Here is a 25,080-nt window from a genome sequence, read left to right as displayed (position 1 = left end):
TCCATCCCTCCATCCCTCTGCCTGTCCTGTCCTCCTCTCTTCTCTAAAGTCTTTCTACAGCGCCTCACCGAACCAAAATGTTCACCAACAACACCGGACGGTTTCCTCCTCCTCCTCTTTTTTCCGTCCTCCTTCCTTTCCTCACATCCTCACTTCTCCCTCAATCTCATCCTCACTTCCTCTCTTTCCCTCCCTCGTTCTTTACGTCTTCAACGGGGATTTTTGAGTGGTGACTCAGCTGATCAGAGCTATGTGTTTTATAATTAGTTTAATCAGCGCGGCGACCGACACACACACACACACACACACACACAAGGCCAAGATTACGCTCAGCTTGTTGGTTCAGGTGCAGCAGGGCAGAAGGGAACAGCGACAGTGCTAACACTAGCCAGTGGCTAAGAAACACACACACACACACACACACACACACACACACAGAGAAACACAAGTCAACCGTCATCCACATTATCCACCTCCATTGACTCTAAAAGCTTCTTATTCGCCTCATTAAGTCTTCAGTGACACAAAGTAACCACACCAGACCCTGTTTACCACCACACACACACACACACACACACACACACACAGAGAGAGAGAGAGAGCGAGAGAGCGAGGGAGGGAGGAGTGGATGTGCACTCTGATGCTCACACACACCGGTTCAGTGGCAGCCCTGGGGACGGCTCCTTAGACAGCAGGCAGACATTACTAGTCAAGCGCATCAAAGATGTGACTGCAGGCTGACAGACAGTGTGAGCGCAGGTCGGCTGCTCTGGCCTGGCGGAGGAGAGCGGAGGAGAGCGGCCTGCAGGCGCACAAAGAGAGCCGGCCCACGTCATTTAATGCCTTCCTTTCTAACCCGGGGCTTTCTTTTTTTTTTTTTTTTTTTTTAGCTCCACAGCGAAAAAAATCACTATCAAATCCAAAATATGAGGTTAAACAGCTACCGGTTAACTCCACAGTACTTATTCACAGCTGTAAATATATAAAAAAAAAAATAATAATAATACAGTTGTCCCTCGCTATAACACGGTTCACTTTTCACGGCCTCGAAGTTTCGCAGATTTTTTTTTAGTGCAATTTGGCATGCTTTTTTTTTTTTTTTTTTTTTTTTTTTTAATTTTTATTTTTATTTAATTTTTTTTTTTTTTTTCGCTCCACAGCGAAAAAAAATCACTATCAAATCCAAAATATGAGGTTAAACAGCTACCGGTTAATTACACAGTACTTATTCACCGCTGTAAATATATATATATAAAAAAATAATAATAATAATACAGTTGTCCCTCGCTATAACGTGGTTCACCTTTCACGGCCTCAAAGTTTCGCGGATTTTTTTTTTTAGTGCAAGTTGGCATGCTTTTTTTTTTTTTTTTAGCTCCACAGCGAAAAAAAATCACTATCAAATCCAAAATATGAGGTTAAATGGCTACCGGTTAATTACACAGTACTTATTCACAGTTGTAAATAAAAAAAAAAAAATTTAATAATAATAATAATAATAATACAGCTGTCCCTCGCTATAACGCGGTTCACCTTTTGCAGTTTCGCGGATTTTTTTAGTGCAATTTTTTTTTTTTTTTACTGGACTTATTTTTCTACGAAGGTTTGAACTTTGAGAGTTTAAACAAGAGAGAAAAGTGAGAAAATGTGAACGCCTGTCTGAGAAAAGTGTATAAAGTGTGTCGTGAGGGAGTTTTACAGCCTTAAAACATCTAGAATAATTGTAAAAAAAAAAAAAAAAGCGGGCTACTTCGCGGATTTCACCTATTATTTTTAGAACGTAACTCCCGCGATTAACGAGGGACCGCTGTAATAAAAAATAGAAATAGAAAAATTGGTGGTGTGATGTGTGATATCTAAAGCGAGGCGGCTGCTTCTGCGGTGGCGTTTGAAGCCAGTACAGACGCAATAGAGATCATGTTCATGGTTTTAAGAAAAAAAAAAATAAATAAATGAATAAATAAACAAATAAATAAACCGCCGCCATGAATCACTGACAATCCCAGTGTTGAGGAATGTGAGCGGGAGTTCACTGATGTAAAGAGGTAAGTAAAGCTCACGCTGAGGACACATCATTAGCCAGCGCTCTCCACAGGGAGCACTTAGATCCAGGTGAGTGGCCACTCTATACCTCCAAGGCATCCGTGTGTGTGTGTGTGCGTATGTGCGTGTGCATGTGTGTGTGTGTGTGTGTGTGTGTGAGAAGGGGGAAGGAGGATGAAGCATGCAGCTAGCAGCAGGGGTGAATGAGGAGTCGAGGTGAGGCGAGGGGGAAAGTGAGAAGGTTGGGCTAAAAATGTCCTGTCTCACTCCAAAAATACACACACACACACACACACTTTTATTATGGACTGATTTATATTTATATTTATATTCATATCTGTCGACCTGCTGAGAAAATACCCCAAAATAAAACCCCAGTGTTGGTGATTAAGTTGATATTCCAGTTTTTTTTTTGTTGTTTTTTTTTTTGGAGGTGGATCATGCAGTGTGGCTGTTTGGGTTTTTTTTTCGCCATTTTTTTCCCCGTCGGAGCTACAACAACCTGCGCTGCCATCTCTGCGTCTGTGTGCTCGGCAACAGGAGAGTGTGTATCGATGAAATGCTGATGGGCAGGCAGGGGCGGGGGGACGGGGGAGGGGGGAAAAGGGGAGGGGGGACGGGACGGCACGGCGCCGCCCGCTCATTCTGCGAGCTACGGAGACAGAAGGGGGACAAACCTTGCCGACGGGCCGGCTCTTCTACGGGGCCATCCAATAGGCAGGTGGGGGTGGAGGGGAGGGGAGGAGAGAAGGCAGGGTTAGTAAGAGTGTGAGAGAGACGTGTGTGTGTGTGTGTGTGTGTGTGTGTGGTGAGTTAGTGTGTGTGTGGAAGATGCTGCTGCTGTTGCTGCCGTTCAAAGCAACAAGGATGGACAGGAAGGAGAGGAGGAGTTGAAGAAGGAAGGAAGGATGTAGGGAGGGAGGGAAGGAGGAAGAGAAGTGGAGCAAGAGAAAGAGAGAGAGAGAGAGAGATGTGTGTGTGTGTGTGTGTGTGTGTGTGTGTGTGTGTGTGTGTGGTGGCAGTGGCAGATGAAAGTGAGGTTAAACTCAGTATGCTAATTGGAGCCTGGTCCTTGATTAGGACCGATGAAGAGGGGAGATAACATGCTGTGTGTATATGTGTGTGTGTGCGTCACTGTGTGTGTGTGTGTGTGTGTGTGTGTGTGTGTGTGTGTGTGTGTGTGTGTGTGTGTGTGTTTGAGAGTAGAGGTCTCCTGCTGTGAAATCTAGACCGAGGTGATTAGTAAAGCATTAGTGGCTGCATGCAACACCCTCAGAACATGCTGTCACGGACTGGGTTTATGGCTCTGTGTGTGTGTGTGTGTGTGTGTGTGTGTGTGTACATGTGTGTGTGTGTGTGTGTTGTGCATGTCAAAATGAGCTTGCTCCTCAGTTCTCTCCCTCCTCAGTTTGGTCCAAACAGCGCATGTGCTGCCTCTACGCACCGAAACACACCATCCACCCTCATTTTCTCACACAGAACGACAAACACAACACAGAGTAGATACAAAAAAAAAAATAAAATTAAAATTAAAAATCCAATTTCAGTTACTTTTACACATTTTCAAATACATTAAATATCCACAGACTGCAGCACAACACCTGTGTATTCAGTCCTGCTGCTTTCCTGCTGACGGTGACTCTGTTCACACTCTCTGCTCTTCTGTCTCTTTCTCCCCTCTTTCCCTCTCCTCTTTGTATGTATATGTGTATTTATGTGTGTGTGTGTGTGTGTGTGTGTGTGTGCATGTGTGTGTGTGTGCCTCCCAGGACCGCACCACAGCGGTTTTTGGCAGCCTTTATTGTTTTCTGCTGTGCAGCTGCAAACCATGAAGACGTTCCCCCCTGTAGGTGTGATGGTGTGGGGTAAAGACATGTGTCTGTGTGAGTGTGCATCTGTGTTTATGTGTGTGTGTGTGTGTGGGGTGTGTGGGGTGTGTGTGTGTGCGTCTGCCAGCTCCGGTTGTAGGCAATCAAAAATCAGCATCAACCCCAAGAATTCACACCACAGCCGCCCTGGCACGGATGTTTGGGTTTGCTGTAGGTTAAACCCGCGCGGTGATGTAATGCCTGTTTTTTCCTCAGAAAATGTCTTTATGTAACGTAACTGAGATGTTCTGTGATAAAGATTTATGTCAGTGTAAAGCCCTGGCTCAGCTTTATTACACACCACTCAGTTCCAAAAAAAAATTGGATAAAAAAAAAAAAAAAAAAAAATCTCAGAGGTAGAGACAAATCTGCATAGGCCGGTCAATCTAGCCCAAAAAACAAAACAAAAAAATCTGCAAAAGAAATGTCTCATAGTTTTTATTGGTCCTAATACCCTCCTGAATTATATACTAAAAGTCTTAAGATGTAGATGGAGTGGAACTTTTTTTTTTTTTTTTTTTTTTTTTTTTTTTTTGAGAGAGTAAAGGCCAAAGTTGTGCCCAAAACTCCGAGTTAAATTGAGTAGAATGGGGGAAAATGTTCATACGGTGTGCACTTACACTGAGTATTTTGAGTGCATAAGTGCGTTCACACTGAAAATACTAACAAAATGCAGTGCACTGCAAATACCAGGATGTCCACTCAAAACGGTCAAAACGTTGAGTGTGGAGCGATGGACACTTCTCACCCTGACGGCACCACTGACCGGAAGGAGCTACCTAAAAAAGCTGAGGTGACTTTTTCGTTTTATGTCACTTTATTAAGTTTTAATTTACTTTTTTTTTCAGGCGAGAAAGTGACCACGTAGATTCCAAATACAGTTGTCCCCTCGCTATAACGCGGTTCACCTTTCACAGCCTTTTTTTTAGTGCAATTCTGCATGCTTTTTTTTTTTTTTTTTTTTTTTTTTTTTTTTTACACAGTGCATTGTGTTCTGCGTCCTGATTGGCTAAGGGACTGTAGACCATTGTCAATCAATCAATCTCCTCCGTGCCGTGTCTCCTGTACAGTACAGAATGCGTTCATTCTATAATACTGGACTTATTTTTCTACGAAGGTTTGAACTTTGAGAGTTTAAACAAGAGAGAAAAGTGAGAAAATGTGAATGCCTGTCTGAGAAAAGTGTATAAAGTGTGTAGTGAGGGGGTTTACAGCCTTAAAACATCTAGAATAATTGTAAAAAAAAAAAAAAAAAAGCTGACTACTTTGCAGATTTCGCCTATTGCGGGTTATTTTTAGAACATAACCCCCGTGATAAACGAGGGACCACTGTATAGTAAAAGGGAATCAATTTTTCAGCAGAAACCACTATTTACAGACAAGTCATGGTTAGTGAAATCTGTAAATAGACGTCATAATCTGTCTGTAATCCATACGCAAAACCACAACTCAAGAGAGACGTAGAGGAGAAATCCCAGTGGGCACTTTAATATACAAAACAGGAGGCAGCGTGTATCTACAGCGTCCAAACAAGAGGTTTGTCTTTAACCCTCTGAACCCCAAGCAGTTTTGGGGTGTTTTCTGCTCCCCTCACATTTTGGCTCACTGTGGGCTTGTTTTTCTGCTGCACCTCTATGGAAACAGCACAGCTGTGGCTATCACCTGAAGCCATTCAAAAATGTCTTTCACACAGAATGAAAGAGTTATAGTGCCATAAATAATAAAAAATAAAATAAAAAAAGGCAAACTGATTTTTTTGATAATTTATTTTACAAAAATCGAGAAACACTGGAATAAATGTACAGAACATTTTTTCAGGTGCCCACAAGTGTCACTGATCCAGGAAGAAAAAAGTAGGGCTTCACATGATTTATTTCCTGAAATATTAACATTTTTCCAACCTGTATAAACTTAGGCGTTTTTACTGCCTTGCGCCCTTCCATGTTACTACTGTTGCCTACACACTGAAATTCAGTGAATTTTTGTCACGCGACTGTTGGTCTCACCTGAATCAATCAAGATGTCTCAGATCCGCTGAACACCGCAAAATTTTCTGTTTTTTGAATGATCTGGATTGAGTAAACGACAATTTTTTGGCGAATTTTTGAATGAAGCATGTATAATAAAATGATTCGAATGAAAAATCACTTTTTTAGGCTTAGTTTCGTCCTTTTTTCCACCGCTAAACGGAAGTCGGACATGTTGCATTCAGGGAACGTCGGAAAATTCAAATGCCGACGAAAAAATAGGTTTTTAAAGCTTCCAGCTATGATAAACGATTGAATTTTGGCGATTTTTTTAAAAAAATACATGTCTTTCTATCCCGCCGATGGGTTTGGCGTTCAGGGGGTTAACGCCAGTGTGTTTTTTCTGTGTCAAGACAAAGTTTATAGAGTAGCACAGAGCAGATAAGAGCTTTTCTGCTGGGAATTGATCCGTTCCAAATGGGCGAGTCGATCAGCACTGAAGTTACGGCTCCGCGCTGCGATTAATCAAAACCTGCGATGAATCATTTACATTACAAATGCGTTTACTGTAATTCCACATCGTGCTAAAAAGCCATGACATGCAAAAGCTGTGGTGAGGGGAAAAAAAAAAAAAAAAACAGAAGTCGCGGTTTACCACGCGTGTGCGCTTCACTGGACCGAAGGCTGCAGGACCAGATTTCAGTTTCGGTGTAAAATCATCACACATCACCCCTCCCTCCCCCTACTTCTCAGTTTTGGTGGTGATGGAGCTGCAGGCTGAATCGCAGCTTCGCCTAAACGCCTGAAATGTAAATGTGACGTGCGGCTCATCGTGGAAAAAAAAAAAAAAAAAAAAAAAAAAAACGCCGTTGCAGATGCAAAAACGTGAGCGCGGCGCTGGCTTCCTGTCAGAATGAAACCCCAAACGCTGACTGTCATCCCTCTTTCTCAACCCTTCACACACACACACACACACACACACACACACACACACACACACACACACACACACACACCTTGTCCAGCCAAAAAAACAAATAAACACTTTCTACCTTTTCTCCTCACCTGCACCCCTTCACTCCCTCGCTCTCTCCTTCTTTCTCGCCTCCACTTCCTCCCTGTTCAGCGGCGTCAGGGGCTACAATAACTCTGAACGTACACTGCACTCACACACACACACACACACACACACACACACACACACACGTACAGGTCGGCTATGCCCCCACCAAGCTCACACGCTCACACACACAACAAGAGACAAAAAACTGCATAGACAAAGAGAGAATTTCTTCTCCCTCACAGAAACAAACACACCCACCCACCCACACACACACACACACACACACACACACACAGATTCCCTCAAAATGAAGAAAAAAAACACACTAAATACACACATATGCGTGTCAGTGAGTATTAACGCACACACACACGTTTATACTGACACTTTCACACTCACAGGAAGAGTGTGTGTTTTTCCAGATACTTTGCTTTTACAGCATACACACACACACATGCATGCATGATGTGTGGAAGAACTGTCTCTCTCACACAAACACACACACACACACACACACACACACACAAATCTCAAATGGCAAACTAGAACCTCAGGCAAATACTCAGTTTCTCTCTCTTTCTCTCAGTGTGTGGGAGAGATGGACTGAGGCTATAGATGTGTGTGTGTGTGTGTGTGTGTGTGTGTGTGTGTGTGGTAAGAACAACAGCGCATTAAGAAGATGAAGTGTGAACAGTTTGCCGGTTTGTGTGAGCAGATGCCAATGTCATTGATTAGATATTTCCAGGTAGTTTTTTTTTTTTTCCGATGCTTAACAGGAAGTGAACCGGCAGCAGCAACAAACGCTTTTTCAGAGGTGAAATGAAAAATCTGCCAAAATGAGAAACAAAACCCTGAGGAAAAAAAAAAAAAAAAATCAATTGTTTAACGTCGCTCCCGTCGCCTCGTCCGACCGCCTCGCCTCACGTCTGTCTGTCTGTCTCTCCGGAGCAGGGCGCCGACCACACGGCGTTTTAATTAACTCGCGGCGGCACACGGGCGGGGCGTGACCGCGGCGTCACGGTGAGGCTGGAGGACGCCGGAGCTCAGAGCCACCGGCGGTGAAAAAATGAAAAAACTTTGAGGATCTGTGACACACCGATAGAGGTGGGAGGAAAAAATCGGTTTTTAGATGCATGGCGATGCGGACGTGGAGCGAGCCGGCATCGATGCATTGATGCCAATAATCGATGCTCATAAAATGATTAAAAAACGCGGAACGTAAGTGTGAGAGAGCAGACACACACGACAGAAAACACTCACGTGAAGATGCTCAAAGAACTGAAAGAAACATCAAACCGACAGCCTCTGCATTGAAAGCGAGTGTTTGGAAACACTTTGGATTTTCTGAAGACGAAGGGACAAAAAGAGCTGGATAAGAGCCAAACTGTGTGGAAGTGACGTCACACAACACTGAAATACAGTAAATAACAGTAAATGAACCTATTTAGCATTCTTTTTAATCACAGTTCACTACAAATACGCCTCGTTTTAGTTGTCGCACAGTAAAAAAAAAAAAAAAAAAGGTCTGAAAAATGATGCGAAAAATGATTCAGTGACAATCATCATCTTTATAATCGCACCGTTGCCCTCATAATCGTAATCGAATCAAATCATGAGGTGGCCAAAGTGTGTGTGTGACGACCCCGTCCACCTCCTCAGGTGTGTTTTCCCTCGAGTGACCGACGAGCCAGCAAGCAGAGGCAGACACACACCGAGGGAAACAGAAATATATCCAGTTAAATGGAAATAAATCCAGTTAAGTGAAAGTATATTAAGTTTAATGGAGGTACATTCAGTTTAATTGGAGTATATTCAGTTAAATGGGAGTATATTCAGTTAAATGGAGGTACATTCAGTCTAATTGGAGTATATTCAGTTAAATGGGAGTATATTCAGTTAAAATGAAGGTATATCCAGTTAAATGGAGGCACATTCAGTGAAATAGGAGAATATTCAGTTAAACATTATATCCGGTTCAAGATCTTCCTCGGACGACGTGGACATTGACGCTGTTTGCTTCCCGTTAACGTGGACAGAGCGCGTGACTGTGAAGGCAACAGAGCGCACGATCACTCTCACTCTGTTTTGGGGTTACGATGCAAAATAAATGCATCAGTTAAAGTGATAAATCTGTGTTTTATATGTGGAGTGTGTCCGATACTGATCCTGTCGAGCTGTCACTTTGTTCCTCTCCTCCTCCTCCCGTCTGTCTGTCTGTCTGGACGCCGTCGTCTCTCCGTCCCGTTCTCTCTCTCTGACAGGGTAATTAGCGGGACCGCGGGGTGCGCCGTGTATTACCCACGGTGCTTTGCGACAATCACATTACGGGACTTCGTGAGCCGGCGGGAGGCTCCCTCCTGTCCGCTCTCCCAGCCGGTCCGGAGGAGGGGTATGGGGTCATGTGAGCGAGCGCCGGGGGGCCTCCTGTTATTGGTCAGTGACGAGGGGGGGGACTGGACGCCGTGCCAATTACAGAATTATTATCATTATTATTATTATTATCATTATCATTATTATTATTGTTATTATTATTATTATTATTATTATTATTATTATTATTATTATGTTGCTTGGCATTAAGGAAACGGTGTTTTAGGGAAGCTGGATTTGGGATTTTCTTTAGTTTCTCCACAAAAACAGGTAGGTTAATTTAATTTACACACAAAAAAAAAAAATACTCTTTCAATTAGACACTGCACTACATGTGTCAGAGAGAGAGAGAGAGAGAGAGAGAGAGAGAGAGAGAGAGATAATGACAGACAGACCAACAGAGTGCCTGAAGGGATTTGGGGGAATCATGTGAGAATATCGGAAGTGACACAAATACACTTACCAGCGGTCTGGCTGCGGGATGTGACAGCTAATGTGTGTGTGTGTGTGTGAGTGTGTGTGTTGATATGCGGTGTCACTTCCCTGATAATGATGATGATAAGGGAGGGACTAGAGGAGAAAGGGAGGAGTGAGGAGGAGGAGGAAGGGAATAAACGATGGAAAGATCACACCTTCACACCATCGCAGTCAAGCCTGCTGAGACCTGTGTGTGTGTGTGTGTGCGTGTGTGTGATGCCGACACATCCGCACCGCAGGCACGTGATGAAACATGTGTGTCTTCATGTACGTGTGTGTGTGTGTGTGTGTGTGTGTGTGTGTAAGTAGCACCTCCACAAACGGGCCTATTTCAGGTGTGTATTTCTGCATTTCCGACTCGAAGACGAACAAAAAACCGGAGAGGCAGAAGAGCCGAAGAGCGGAGAGTACTAACGAAAAGAGGGAAGAGAGGACGGAGGAGAGGGAAGAACAGAGCTCGGGATGAAAGGAGGGAGATAAAAGAGGAGGAGAGGTAGGAGATGAAGAGCGGAGAAAGAGGGAGGGGGAGTGAGTTAGGAAGAGGAGGACAGAATCAAAGCGGAGGGATAAGTGCAGCCGCTTGATATCAAAGCAGGTAGAGGGAGGCTGTTAATGAGACACACACACACACACACACACACACACACACACACAAAGCGCTGATGTATTTTTATAGCCATGCCGTTTTATATTTATTGTTACTGCCGAGTTGTTGAAGCACTGGAAGGAAGAGCTCATCGGAAAATAATAATAATAATAATAATAATAATAATAATAATGTAATATAATAAAAATAATAATGTAATATAATAAAAAAATAATAATAATCGTAACAATAACAATAACAATAATAATAACAATAAAAATAATAATAATAATAATAATAATAATAATAATAATAATCGTAACAATAACAACAACAACAATAATAATAATAATAATAATAACAACAATAATAATAATAATAACAATAATAACAATAAAAATAATAATAACGATAATAATAATAATATTAATAATAATAATAATAATAATAATATTCTTGATTTAGAGGCTCCAACATGGACTGAAGTGACTCGTGTGTTTCATTAAATAATTCAAACGACACGTCGGATCCTGTCTGTGAACACGACAACTCACATCTTTTTTTTTTTTTTTTTTGGATCTTTTTTTCTTTCTTTTTTTTTGACATTTCCACTTTATTCAACAGTGACAGCAGAGAGAGAGAGAGAGAGAGAGAGAGAGAGAGAGAGAGAGAGAGAGTGACATGCAGCAGCAAAGGGCTCGGCTCCGAATCAAACCCGGGACGTGCTCGACCCCCCCTCCCTCCCCTCCCTCCCCTCCCTTATTTTTAATCTTTTCAAAAAGTTAGCTTCGCACATCAGTCGCCCCGAGAGGAAGCAGAAGCCGAGTCGTCACGGCGACACGGTGACCTTTAAGCCAAACTTTCAATTTGCCGACGCCACGACGACGCCGAGCGGCCTTATTAAAAACCTTCTCCAATTTCCTGTCAGGAGGCAGAGCTGCAGAGGTGTCACCGCCGTCCATCACCCACAACATATTACATTATTATATATATATTATTTATTTATTATATTATTTATTATTTATTATTTATTCATTCTACATAAAGGCTTCTTGTTCCTTCAAGTTTAATTACAAAGATAACGACAGCAGTTTGGGGTGGATTATGCCTTTAATTTGCAACACAAGTCGTATGTCGTGCCGTTGCAACCCAGAGAGTTGATGTGTGTGTGTGTGTGTGTGTGTGTGTGTGTGTGTGTGTGTGTGAGAGAGAGAGAGAGAGAGAGAGAGAAAGAAGGAAATTAACAATATCATCCTTCCTGATCTCTCAATTTTCTCACCGCCGATGCTTACATCTAAAAAAAGATTAACTCTCTCTCTCGCTCCAATATGTGCTCAAGTCTTTGGAGCGGCGGCGGCGGCGAGGGGTTGAGGAAGGCGGGCGTGGGGGGGGCGGGGGCGGCGGGGGGGCGGGCGGGGGGGGGGGGGGTTTGTCGGAAACTTAATAATAGGAACTGGGCAAGCGCTTAAAAATAATCTGCCTCAATTTCATAATTAATCTGCGCGAGCTTTTCACACAATTAGCACGTTAATTAACCCAAAACTGCCACCGCCGAGCGGGGAGGGGGGGAGATAGCGGAAGAGAGAGGGAGGAGAGAGAGAGAGAGAGAGAGAGAGAGAGAGAGAGAGGGAATCGATGCACCGAGGGAGAAAGCGAGAGAGAGAAAAATATATAAATGGGAAAAGGTAGTTATCTGTGGGAGGACGAGGACGAGGGAGGGAGGGAGGAGTGACAGACGGAATGGCAGGATGAGGAGAGATGGAGGGAGATCAGAGGGAGGAGGGAGGTCAGAGAGAGAGAGAGAGAGAGAGAGAGAGAGAGAGAGAGAGTTGCTTCAGGACAGAGAGAGGAACAGTCGGTAAAAAAGAATGCAGAAAGTAAACTGTGTGTGTGTGTTCCTGCTTGTGTGTGTGTGTGTGTGACAGAGATTGTCCCTGTGTTTGTGCATGTGAGAGAGTGTGTGTTCATGTGTGTGTGTGTGTGTGGCACCACGGGGGAGCCGAGTAAAAGTTACTCCAGCTGTACTTGTGTTTCAACTCTCTTCTCTCACGTCTCTAGGCATTACTAGACGACTCAGAATGATGTCAGCACTCACACACACACTCACACACACACTCACACACACACACACACACACACACACACACAGCCCAGAGTACATCAGTGACTCTGGGATCGCCTGTCAGGTCTGGCGAGGGGGGCCGGGGGGCGGGAGGTGGAGGGTGGGGGGTGGGGGTGGGGGGGCTGCGCGAGGTGGTGGGGCGCGCTTGTTCCCCCAGAACGACTCGCAGGTCTGCCTCGTTAATCTCCATGACGACAGGGTTGCTAAGGCAGCAAATTAGTAGCAAGCAGAATAAAAAACAGTCACGGGGGAAGCTCGTAAAAAAAAGAACACAGACTCAAAACTACACAGGAAGTTTTTAGTTAAACACACACACACACACACACACACACTCCACTAAGAATAGGTGCTCTCTCACACACACACACACACTCACACACACACACACACTATATTATGTGCCCCTTTCTGCCCCTAATTGCCCATGTTGGGACCAAAAAGCGTGAGGCTCAACATTATTACAGTGGCATCGGCTGTCCGCTGTTCATTTTGCTCATTGCAAAAGGGCAGCTGGCCAGTGTGTGTGTGTGTGTGTGTGTGTGTGTGTTGGTGAAAATGGACTGGACACACACACACACACACACACACAAACACAAATACACAGATACACAGATACAGACAATGCAAGTCAGACAGAGCTCTTCATTTCCCCTGCCTGTCTGACACCTTTGTGTATTCAAGTGTGTGTGTGTGTGTGTGTGTGTGTGTGTGTGTGTGTGTGACTCTGGCCAGCTGTTACATTTGACTGTTTAAAGAGAGTGGGAAGGAAGGAGGATCACGTGTGTGTGTGTTCAAACAGAGGCAAAACTAAAAGACAAGACAGTGTTCAGTCATGAGAATAGACAACACACACACACACACACACACACACACACACACACACACACACACACACACACGCGCGGTGCACGAGCAAAAACAGGGTGTCACTCACCGATCATGTGATTGGCGACGTGAATCTGGATCTCTCTCTCCGTCTCGAACGTCATTTGGCATTTAATACACTGGTAGGTCTTTTTCTGGAACACACACATAAAAATAAAAATTAAAATTAAAATAAAAATTAATAAAAAACATGAATTATTTGGGTTTTTGACACCCAAAAAAAACCCATAATCATACAGCAAACGTTAAATTAGCTGTCATCGCAGCAGTGAGGGCTTTGGTGGAGAGCCGAGACGCAAACACACACACACACACGAGCCTCCGACACGAAACACACACACATATATCACTATTAATAATAATGTGTGTTCTATTATTTAAAACACAATGGGACACTCCAAGACATGCAAAGCCCACAATGGCCTGCACTAATCAACCGAGCCTCTTTCACCACGTCTTCGGAGAGCCGGTGAAAGGAAGAGGAGGCCTGTGGTCACACACACACACACACACACACACATAAACACACACACACACACACACGTACGACGAAGACCTCTGCAGACGGAGAGCGAGAGGGAGAAATTAATAAAGCAGGGAGAGATAAAGATAACGGGGGAGAGGCAGAGAAGAAGAAGCGATGAAACAGAGACAGGAGGGACGAGGGAGGGAGGAGAGGAAGAGAGAGAGAGAGGGAGAGAGAGGGGGAGAGAGAGAGCGAGGGGCGAGAGACACAGAGAAACAAAAGGGGGAGAGGCAGAGAAGCAGAGGCTCTGCTTATCCATTCACAGCACACAGCGATCACTCATGCACAAACACATACAAAATACACAAAGGCCCCACTTCCACTATCTCTGTGCTGCCTTCAGCCTGCTAGACTGAGCACACACACACACACACACACACACACACACACACACACACAAAATTCCTACTTTGTCTGCTTTGTGCTGTTAGACTAAGCAGAAACAAAGGTTCAGGTAAGACAGAGGGTCCCTGGGAACTGCCTCACACACACACACACACACACACACACATTTGCAAATACACACACGCACACACTGACACGCGGCAGGTCCCGGGGAGCCTGACTGTCAATATCAAGTAGAGCGAACAGCTCCCACAATGCCTCAGCACGCCCCAGCCGCAGGACCCAGTGGGGCTCAGCCAACACACACACACACACACACGCTCACACACACACACAGACACACACACACGCGCGCGCTCACACGTATGCTGGCACACACTGACACAAAAGCAGTAGCATGCACTCACACATCACATACACGCAGACTCATGCTGCATTGCAAACACGCTCACACACACACACACACACACATGCAGACACACACACACTCGTGCAAACACACAGTTCAATAGGATTTCAGATTCTCCTGCAAAACAACTCCATCTGTAAAAAGCTGCTTATGGTATGTAGAGGGCAGGGGAATCTTTTTTTTTTTTTTTTTTTTTTTTTTTTTTTTTTTTTTTTTACACACACGTCTCCAAAACATTATTGATCAGGGATTCAATACCGGACGTCCTGTCGCTGTGCTGCGGACGCCATTTAGGAAAAAAAAAATTGAGTATTTTGTTGCGGTAAGGCGTGATGGAGTTATATGACAAAATGAATTTTATGTTATTTTAAGATATTTCTGCTGGTTAATAGACGCACAGTAACTCCGTCGACCTCATTCTGCTTCCAGCTCTGAGCATCGGACCTGATCAGTTTGTTTATGGTGAACAATAATCAATATTTAAGTCTGTGTTTGCACATTTTCCTGGTGTATGTAAGTTTAAGTTGCTTCATTCAGTCATCTCACCCCCCCGCCTCCTCGCCACCATGGAAAACAAAAACAGTGACCTGGTTTCGGGACTCTGAATCATTTATGTGCTCGTTCATCCGTTTCCCCCCGCGTCCCGGCTCACCTTCGGCGCAGGCGATGCCTCCGCCTTCTTCCCTGCCGCGCTGGTTTCGGGGCTGATCTCGGGGTGGTCCGTCTGCACGTGGCCCTCCAGGTCCTCCAGGCTCTCGAACTTCACCCCGCACTCCGGACACCTCAGCCCGGCCGCGGCCTTCTCCCCCTGGGCCTCGCCCGGGGTGGTGGCCCCTCCCTGACTGGGGCTCTGGCCGTTCGTGCCCCTGATGGGATCAAGCATTTGACTTTTCTTTAGTCGACTTGAACGACTGATTGATTTAAACTGAACTTGAATAAAAAAACCGAAATATAGACGTGTGCATGTGAGTGTGTGTCTCTGTCTCCTGTAGCTTAAAACAAGGTGCTGACACTGATTTAGGAATAAGCTAAGCTGATGTTGATGTAAGACTTATAATAATAATAATAATAAAACTTTATTTGTATAGCACCTTTCATACAAGAATTGCAACTCAAAGTGCTTCACAATAAAAAGAAGAACATTTGAAAAGCTTAAAATAAAACATTAAAAACAGCACAGGGTGGAATTAAAAACAAAAGGCTAAGAACGAGAACTTTGAAATAAAACAAAAGATGCAAATAAAACAATAAAAGACAACAGTGTGGAATAAAATAGGAGCTAGTTAAAGGCCAGAGTGAAAAGGTGGGTCTTAGAGTGAAAAGGTAAGTAATAAAGGCGGCATCCCCAGTTTTCTTTCGACTGTTGTTGGGAACCAATAAGCAGCAGACGATCGCAGTGTTCTTTGGGGTGCAGAGCCAATAAGGGAGTTGGCAATGTAGCTCGGTCCCAGCCCATGAAGTGCTTTGTATACAAGTAGGAGAACCTTTCAACTCTAAATGTTACAGGGAGCCGGTGTAGGGCAGCTAACACCGGACTAACGTGCTCTCTCTTCCTGGTTCTGGTTAATAAGCGAGCAGCAGAGTTTTGGATGAGCTGGAGTCTGTCAGTGGTTTTCTTTGGAAGGCCGGTAAAAACTACATTACAGTAGTCAAGTCTGCTTGAGATAAAAGCATGTATTAGTTTTTCAGCATCTTTTTGATTTATCAATGGTCGCACTTTAGCGATGTTTCTAAGGTGGAAGAATGATGTCTTCGTCACCTTGTTAATGTGGGACTTAAAACTAAGATCTGGATCCAATACAATGCCAAGGCTTGTAACCTCAGATTTAATCGTGGGGGCCAGTTTCCCCAAGTTAATGGACAGCATCTCTCTTTTTGTTTTGGGGCCAACTAACAGGATCTCTGTTTGGTCTTCATTTAGCTTTAAGAAGTTATCGCCATGAGACAGGTAGTGATGGAGTTTATCGCTGCGGCATCATTTGGTTCGGCAGAAATATACAGTTGTGTGTCGTCTGCATAACGATGAAAACATACATTGTGCCTTCTGATGATGTCAGCATGTACAGCGAGAAAACTTATGAAACAAGTCGTGCCCTGTCGACTCCCTTTTTTTTTTTTAGCAGTGGGGGGATTTTTGGTGCATTTTGATGCCTTAGGCTCATTTCACTTGGCCAACGAGCTGCCTACATATCACGTGCAAAGAATGATCCTTTAGCCCATGTCCACATAACACACTGGGTCTGTCCCAATTCAAAGGCTGTGCGCTACCGAGGTCCTATTTGTCGGCTGCTTACGTCACGGCGGCCCGACAAGTGCTGTCCCAATTCAGTTTTACCGCGCGGGGTCCTGCAAATGCAGCCGACTGATCCAGCCTATTGTTGACTAATTTGCAGGAAACACCTCCACGATGCTTCGCGGCCGACATCACAGCCTACTTCCCAGGGTACCTTTCGGTCCGGTTGAATTTCTGGATCAGCCACCATTGCTGGAGTTATGAAGCCTGTTTTAGACCGTCTTAATGTTTATATCATGACGTTTGGATAAGTTTTCATGCCTATAATTACCACCATAGATTCGGTTTAGCTGTTAACTGTATCCCAACAACGCCTGTAAATGCACGTTTAGTTAGATGAGTTAGATAGGCATTTTGCATGATGTTTCCAAAGCAACCATCAGCGCATCAGGTACGTTACAATGTAGCCCTGTGTACAATTATTTTAATTGGGATAGTCTGTTGCAATTTGTGAGGTGTAACAATTATCTTAATTTCCTGCATCTCCACGAAGACAAAATAAAATAAAATACATAAAACTACAGAATCCATGTTGTCCACCTTGAGAGCGTTGAAGCTGCTTATCGTTTTGTTTCATGCACAGGTGTTCACTGACACACCTCCCAAACCTACTTGGGCATTTTACGCTGCATCACTCGAATGCGCTTCAGGAAGCCTCGATAATAATGACGTAGGAATCCTCCGCAGGCTACACCGTCCCAATTCACTAAACTTTTAGTTCCGGTAAACTTGATATCGGCACCTACGTCGGACGCCTCCTACGTGGGCACCGTAGACTGTGACCTAGTAGTCATCTAGCCCTTCGATTGAGACAGACCCACTCTGTTCTCTCCGGGGAGGATGAGAGGACCTCCTACCTGCTCATGCAGCCGGCACAGAGGCCGTAAGGCAGGCCGTTGACGTCCAGCTTCACCAGCTCCCCTTTGTTCTTGAACTCCTTCAGACACAAGGCGCACTTGTACAGCTTGTGGTGCTGCAGCTGGCCGTTGGGGGACGACGAGGCCGAGCCGTTCCCTCCCGCCACTCCTCCGCCGTTCCCTCCTCCTCCTCCTCCTCCTCCTCCGACGACTCCTCCCAGAGCCGGGCCGGTGGAGAGCTTCTGCATGTGGAAGGTGCCGTGGATCTTCAGCTCCAGCGTGGAGGTGACGGTCTGCATGCAAACGACGCAGCGGAAGCCGGTGAGGGAGTTGCGGAGGTCGGGGTGCATCTGGCAGTGCTCTATGAACTCCTCCTCGCTCTGCAGGGGCATCTTACAGATCCGACAGGTTCCCGTGTCCAGGCTCTTACTGTGGGTGACCTGAGGAGTTTCAGGAGCATTGAGGGGAGTTATTGATAATGATGAAGGGCACAGAAACACAGAGATAACAAAAAGATCCGCGTAGGAATTATCTTTATCAAAATCATCATCGTGATATTTTGTGAAAACCCTTTACAATATATAACATGAATCAACTATACGTCAGTCTGATATAGATATAAATATGTAAATATATATACATTTGCAAGTGTAATTTTTTATTTCCTGATAAAAAAATGGGATTTCATCCAATAGTAACAGCCATTACTTGACATGTTTTCATAAACATGTCAAGAAGTTGTTTCAGTTGCTATGAAATCTGTAGTTCTGTAGCTGAACTGCACTATGTAATAATTATTTTACAGGCTTAGTTTTTTCCTTTCTTGTACTGTTCCACAGCACAAATTGCCTCTCTAATGTCATTTTAGTTAAGATAAGATAAGATGTTCCTTTATTTTATTATTATTATTTTATTCTAGTTGTGTTATTAAGTCTAATTTGAGGACAACCAAAGAGGTTCCAGAATCAAAAGAGAGAGAGAGACGGGTACACAGACAGAAAACAACAAAAAAAAGTAGAAAACACGCATGCAAAAGATGTATCAGACACGAGAGAGAAGAAAAACCACGTGCATACACAGACTGTTGTGTACTTATAACAGCGTGTGTGTGTGTGTGTGTGTGTGTCTGCAGACTGCATTTATCTTCAAGCAACAACCTGACAACTACAAGCCAAAACTGACACACACACACACATACTCAGTGCAGGTGTGAAAACGGTGTGTAAAGTGCAGAAGCACCTTGTGTTCGGTGAGGGTCAGCAGGGAGGGGAAGCGCTCGCCACATATGGGACACATGTAGTGTTTGGCCGGGCCGCGGTGCGTCTGCGCGTGCTCACGGAGGCCGTTCTCAGAGAAGAACGTTCTCGAGCACACGTTGCACTTGTGGTTCCCCTTGATGAAGTCGGCCTTCTTCTTGCGAGAACCTGACGTGCACAATCATCATCATCATCATCATCATCATCATCATCACAGATATCATCATAATCCTCATAACTAGTATACAGTTGTCCCTCGCTATAACGCGGTTCACCTTTCGCGGCCTCGCAGTTTCGCGGATTTTTTTTAGTGCAATTTTGCATGCTTTTTTTTTTTTTTTTTTTTTTTTTTTAACAGCGCAGTGTTCTGCGTCCTGATTGGCTAAGGGAGAGCCCGCGCATTGTGTTCTGTGTCCTGATTGGCTAAGGGACTGTAGACCATTGTCAATCAATCTCCTCCGTGCCGTGTCTCCTGTACAGTACAGAATGCGTTCATTCTATAATACTGGACTTATTTTTCTACGAAGGTTTGAACTTTGAGAGTTTAAACAAGAGAGAAAAGTGAGAAAATGTTAATGCCTGTCTGAGAAAAGTGTATAAAGTGTGTCGTGAGGGGTTTTACAGCCTTAAAACATCTAGAATAATTGTAAAAAAAAAAATAAAGCTGACTACTTCGCGGATTTCGCCTATTGCGAGTTATTTTTAGAACGTAACTCCCGCGATAAACGAGGGACCACTGTAACTGCATATAGCACAAGATTAATATTATCTACTTATTGAGTACTTATGATAATTTAAGGAAAACGTTTCTTCATGTCCATCTCCCTAAATGAGCTTTTTACTCATTAATGACTACCAGGAGCCATTGGCACCAATAAATCAAATGAGGTGAGGCTCCAGCTCAGGCACCATTTGAAAGAAAAACAGCAAATTCTGATTTTTAAATTTAAAAAGACATTCACTGAAAGCACTAAATTGTTGAAGTGTTGAAGGAATCGGTGCCTACAGGCGTCGTCTTCTCCTGGCCGGATGTTGTGGTCGCGGAGTCGGTGGTTCTGCAGCAGGGACTCCATGGTGTAGGCCGCTCCGCAGATGTCGCAGGCGTACATGGGCTCCGAGTTGTCCAGCTCCTCCTCCCCGCCGCTCGCTTCGTGGCTGTTGGCCGTGTCTCCGCCCTGGCCGCCGCCGCCGCCTCCTCCCACGACCCCGGTCTTCAGCAGCATGTTCTGGAGGTCGGCTTGCTCAGCGACCGCCGCCGTCGACCTTTCCACGCCTCCTGCGCCGCCGTTCCCTCCGCCGCCGCCGCCGCCGCCTCCTCCTCCCCGCTTGGAGGACTGCGCCAGCCCGTTGGGCGTCCCGTTCTGGCTCCCGACGCTCGCCGCGCCCCCGCCGTTGCCGGTGATGCTGCCGCCATCGAAGACGCAGTGCTTCTCCCTCAGGTGCCGCTCCAGCAGGGTGATGGCGTGGAAGGCCTTCCCGCAGAAGCGGCAGTTGAACTTCTTGCTGTGCGTGGTGATGTGGCACTGCAGCTCCACCTCGGTGCCGAACGTCTCCCCGCAGAAGATGCACTTCCTCGGCTTCAGGCCTGCGTGAGGGGAGTCAGTTTAGCGTGCACAGTTTGACATGTGAATGCTAATATTTCATTTTTCCAGTCTCAGCCTCTCCGTGAGCCTCTATGTGATTTTATTGATTTTTTTCTTAATTTCCAATTCTGTTCCTTTCTCACTCCCTTGCATCATGTCATTTGTCACATGCTGGATTGACTCTGACTTGCATCGTCACTGGTGACTAAAGCAATTGCACCTGACTACAGTTAGCAGGTCGGGGTTGGGCTAAATGTGGGCGGAGCTAAACGTTTGACTCCGCCCAGGCGCCATCAGGTTAGGGTTAAGGTTAATGTTAGGTGAAGGGTTAAGGTTAGGGTTAGGATTAGGGTTAGGGTTAGGCTTAGCAACCTCTTCTGGCCGATTGCTATTGAGCAAGTGGGCGGAGTCAACCGTTTAGCTCCACCCACGTTGAGCCACTCCTCGATCTGCGGACTGCAGTCAGGGCTTACTCGACTAAAGACAAAATCTCCATTTTTTTTCTCAACATTTTTTTTATTTCCTGTCCCTGCCATGTCTATAATAATCGTCTTTGCATTCAGACTCCAATGATGATCATGTGAGATCACAAAAAGGCTGTTCAATCAAACATTTAAGAAGTTTTTTTTTTTTTAAACAAGTTTTTTTTTTTTTTTTTTAACTATTTCCATTGAACCAAATACTTTTTGTTATTTCTGTTATGGTACTTTCTGATGAAACTATCTCTCTCTTTTAATCTGCTTTTGGCAAATTGGCCAAAGTGGCAGAAAAAAACCCCACTTTGGATTATGTGGACAATGCTAATTATCTATTTTAATATGCGAGCACATGCACGGGGATATCAGTGTCACATGAGATAATGTAAACGATATGACCAACAGGCTACTTCAGTCGTAACAGAATCCAATTACACCTTTATTATCAGTGGCAATGATCAAACATGGGTCTGCGAGTGTGAATTAATAGTTGTTGTGGTTAATACTGCGAGTGTGTGAGTGTCACATCTCATCATCAGCGTATGTGTGTGTGTGTTCCTCCTGGCCTCCCCTCGGGTCGTGCAGGTCTCAGGACAGGTGTGCCGTACCTGTGCCGAGCCCCCCTGGCAGGCCTGAGCTCTGGCCCAGGTGGTTGTGTTTGACGTGGAGCTGGAGGTCCGACTCCTTCCTGAAGTCCCAGGCGCAGGCCGTGCAGCGAAACATCTTCTTCTCGTTGCTGTGCTTCACCGCCAAGTGGACCTGGAGGAGCGGCAGGAGAGAGGAGGAGCAGTGTGAGCAGCATTTGACTGACTACAAAAACCCACCTCCTTTCTTTGGCTTCTGACACCATGTAGGGTGTTGATTTTATGATTTATGATTTTATGTGTGCATGTTTTTTATCCTGTGCAGGCAGTGCATTTTAAATCATTTTATCTTATTTTATCTTATTTTATTGTTTTATCCTATTGTGTATTTCACCTTTTTATTCAGCTTCTATTGTGTTATCTTGTTGTGTTTTATCTTGTTGTGCAGCACTTTGGAAAACCTTGTGTTTGTTAAAATTGTGCTATATAAATAAAGTGGATTGGACTGATTTATTAGTGCTTGATTTAATATCTAATAATTGTCACTCGTCACCCATTTCCAGTATAAAAGGGCTTCTCTCTCTCTCTTTCTCTCTCTCTCTCTCTCTCCCTCTGCTCTGTTAAACTGTCCACCCTTTGATGAGTTACCTGTTCTCTTTACTTTACTTTCTCTTTATTATGACGGGACAGTGCACACACTGCAAAAACTCAAAAACTTTCCAAGATTATTTGTCTTATTTCAAGTCAAAAATGTCTTATTCCTAGTCAAAATATCTCATTACACTTAAAATAAGACATGATCACCTCAGAAGTAAACTGTTTTTAGACAATTGTCTCTTGTTTCAAGTGAAAATTTGCTTGTTTCATTGGCAAAATTTGTTTCTTGTTTCTAGCTAATTTTCACTTATTTCAAGTGAATTTTCACTTTTTCCACTGGCAAATTTTGCCAATGAAACAAGCAAATTTTCACTTGAAACAAGTGAAAATTGTCTAAAAACAATTTACTTCTGAGGTGATCATGTCTTATTTTAAGTGTAATGAGATATTTTGACTAGAAATAAGACATTTTTGACTTGAAATAAGACAAATAATCTTGGTAAGATTTTGCATTTTTGCAGTGCATTAATGAACATGAGATTACATATACAGATAAATCTATATAAATCTCTATAAATCTCTTTGGATAATAAATAGAAAAAAAAGGTCCAGTCATTTAGTCTCATATTGAGTCTTCAAATGTTTTTCTTGACACGTAGAAAATCTGCCAGTGAGACACTTTTTTTTTTTTTTTTTTTGCAGTGTGACAGGAGTGGGCCAGATGAAAGCAGACGCCTCACTCACCTGTATGGAGACCTTGGAGTCGAACACCTCCTGGCACAGAGTGCAGTGGTACAGGACAAAGGTGTGCATGTCCAGCAGGTGTTTCTGCAGGTCGTCCACCGAGGAGAACTGCTTGTCGCAGCTCTCGCACACGTACTGGGTGGACGTGGTGGTGTAGTGCACGGTCAGGTGCTGCAGCAAGGCCTCCTGGGATTCAAAGTCCTCCTTGCTGCACTGGGGGCAGGACTGGCGCCTCAGCAGCATCTCCAGGTGTGACTTGAGGTGGGCCTGGAAACCCTCAAAGCTGCTGAAGCGCAGGTCGCACTGGTTGCACGGGTAGTCCCCGTTGGTCCCCATGGAGGGGGTGGAGTCGCCGCCCAGCCTGTGGCGTTTCGGGGAGGAGATCTCGACGTCGGAGGAGGCGGGGCTTAGGTCGGCGACCTTGGCCTGGCGTTTGTTGTTAGCCAGCGGGATGTTCTTGTGGTTCTCCTTTATGTGCTTGGTGAGCTTGAGGAGTGAGCCAAAGATGGGAGAGTTGGTGCAGTAAGGGCAGGAGTAAACCTGTACACGGACAATAATCTTTTAATTTTTAAGATTACTTCACCGACATTATAAAGTGAGAAACACTGCGGTGTAGTCAGCGGAGAGAGACAGAAAGGGGGAGGAAGAAGAAAGAGAAAGAGACATGCCAAGGTCTGAAGCTGAATTCATATCCTTAACGTTACAAGTTCAAATGTTAAAAGTAGCAGATACAAACACCAGCAGATAGAGAGAGCAACACTACAATGATCCCTTTATCAATTTAGAAGGACATTTTGATTTTTTAAACTATAGCACATACACACACATCATTTTAACAGCAGGCTGGACATACAAATTCAAACTCACAATTTTGTTGCTGAATCATGCACACAACAACAACAACAACAACAACAACAACAAAAAACGATTAAAAGGTCATTTCAAGAAGCACCTCCATGAAGGACTGGGACGCCGCCTGCAGCACGGGGGACTCCAGCTTGGCCACGGCTCCTCCGGACGCAGCCCCTGCGGCGGAGCTGCAGTGGGTCTGCTGGATGTGCTCCGTCAGTGACGACTCCGTCAGGAAGCCCATGGAGCACTGGTTACAGAAGAAGGCGTGGTTCCCCTCTGGAACGGAAGAGGTACTTTATATTCATTTATGCTATTAACTGTTTATTTATTATCTATTACCCAGCACCTTAACTGTTTATTTATTATTTATTATCTATATATTACATCCTAGGTTAATATACATTCACACTGTTTTTCAGACGAGAGGGGAAGTGGTGATCTGTATATTTCATATTCATTACCATCTGTATATTTCACATCTCATATCTCTTTTTTTTGGTTAGCCCTTATTGTATATTTTTAGTTTTAGCCTTTATAGTGTTTATTGTATATATTTAGCTTTTATTATATTTTATTTAACTTTATTATATGTTTCTACTGTTAATAAAGTACATCTATCTATCTATCTATCTATCTATCTATCTATGCTATGCTCCATCAAAATAACATTGCATGATGCATATACGTCAATATGATAAGACTTGATTATCTTGTGGTTCTTACTCATGTTCGAAAGTTGTATTTGCATAGAATAACTGAATATTTTGTTTTAGTTTTAATGTCAACAGTCCCCGAACAAGCCTATGCCATCACTTTCCTGACTTTGACGCGAAAAGAAAACAGATTTCGGGTCGCCGTGATGCTCCTGCGCGGCCTCTGATCGTGAAGGTCGGTGCAAACACAGGCTGGACTGTAGTTTCACCGTAAACCGGTCCTAGAAGCTGTCAGCACCTTTTGACAGTCCGTCCTTGAGACAGAAGAACAGCCCCTGACAAACGGCGTTCCTCAGTCTGGGAACGTTTCTGTGTGAATTTAGCTTCACGCTTTGCAATCAGGTTAACACATAACACATGTCATGTTAGCCGGGCCGTGTACACGCTTCGGCATACGCCTGTCACTTCTCATTGAGACACGCTCACGACCTGCAAATTTCAGGCGTGTAACTACTGGATTCGAG

The 25,080-nt window shown here is 44.3% G+C and overlaps 1 protein-coding gene across 4 annotated transcripts in view; it reads right to left on the bottom strand.

The window, feature by feature from the left end:
* znf423 (zinc finger protein 423) overlaps positions 1-25,080 on the bottom strand; it is a 224,593-nt gene that overhangs the window by 95,414 nt on the left and 104,099 nt on the right. For 3 of the 4 annotated variants that reach the window (XM_030054191.1, XM_030054192.1, XM_030054195.1), the window contains 8 exons: positions 24,004-24,179; positions 23,052-23,591; positions 21,735-21,885; positions 20,074-20,652; positions 19,051-19,235; positions 17,812-18,251; positions 15,314-15,527; positions 13,431-13,515 (listed from right to left, as the gene is read on the bottom strand). In XM_030054191.1, the coding sequence (XP_029910051.1) occupies positions 13,431-13,515; positions 15,314-15,527; positions 17,812-18,251; positions 19,051-19,235; positions 20,074-20,652; positions 21,735-21,885; positions 23,052-23,591; positions 24,004-24,179 (2,370 nt within the window). The remainder of the gene's footprint in view (positions 1-13,430; positions 13,516-15,313; positions 15,528-17,811; positions 18,252-19,050; positions 19,236-20,073; positions 20,653-21,734; positions 21,886-23,051; positions 23,592-24,003; positions 24,180-25,080) is intronic. The other variant, XM_030054194.1, reaches the window with a different exon arrangement.

Source organism: Myripristis murdjan, chromosome 6 (assembly GCF_902150065.1).
Source record: "Myripristis murdjan chromosome 6, fMyrMur1.1, whole genome shotgun sequence".
In the NCBI taxonomy this organism is placed as follows: domain Eukaryota; kingdom Metazoa; phylum Chordata; class Actinopteri; order Holocentriformes; family Holocentridae; genus Myripristis; species Myripristis murdjan.
Note: the sequence above shows the minus strand (reverse complement) of the source record. Positions and strands in the feature narration are given on the sequence as shown.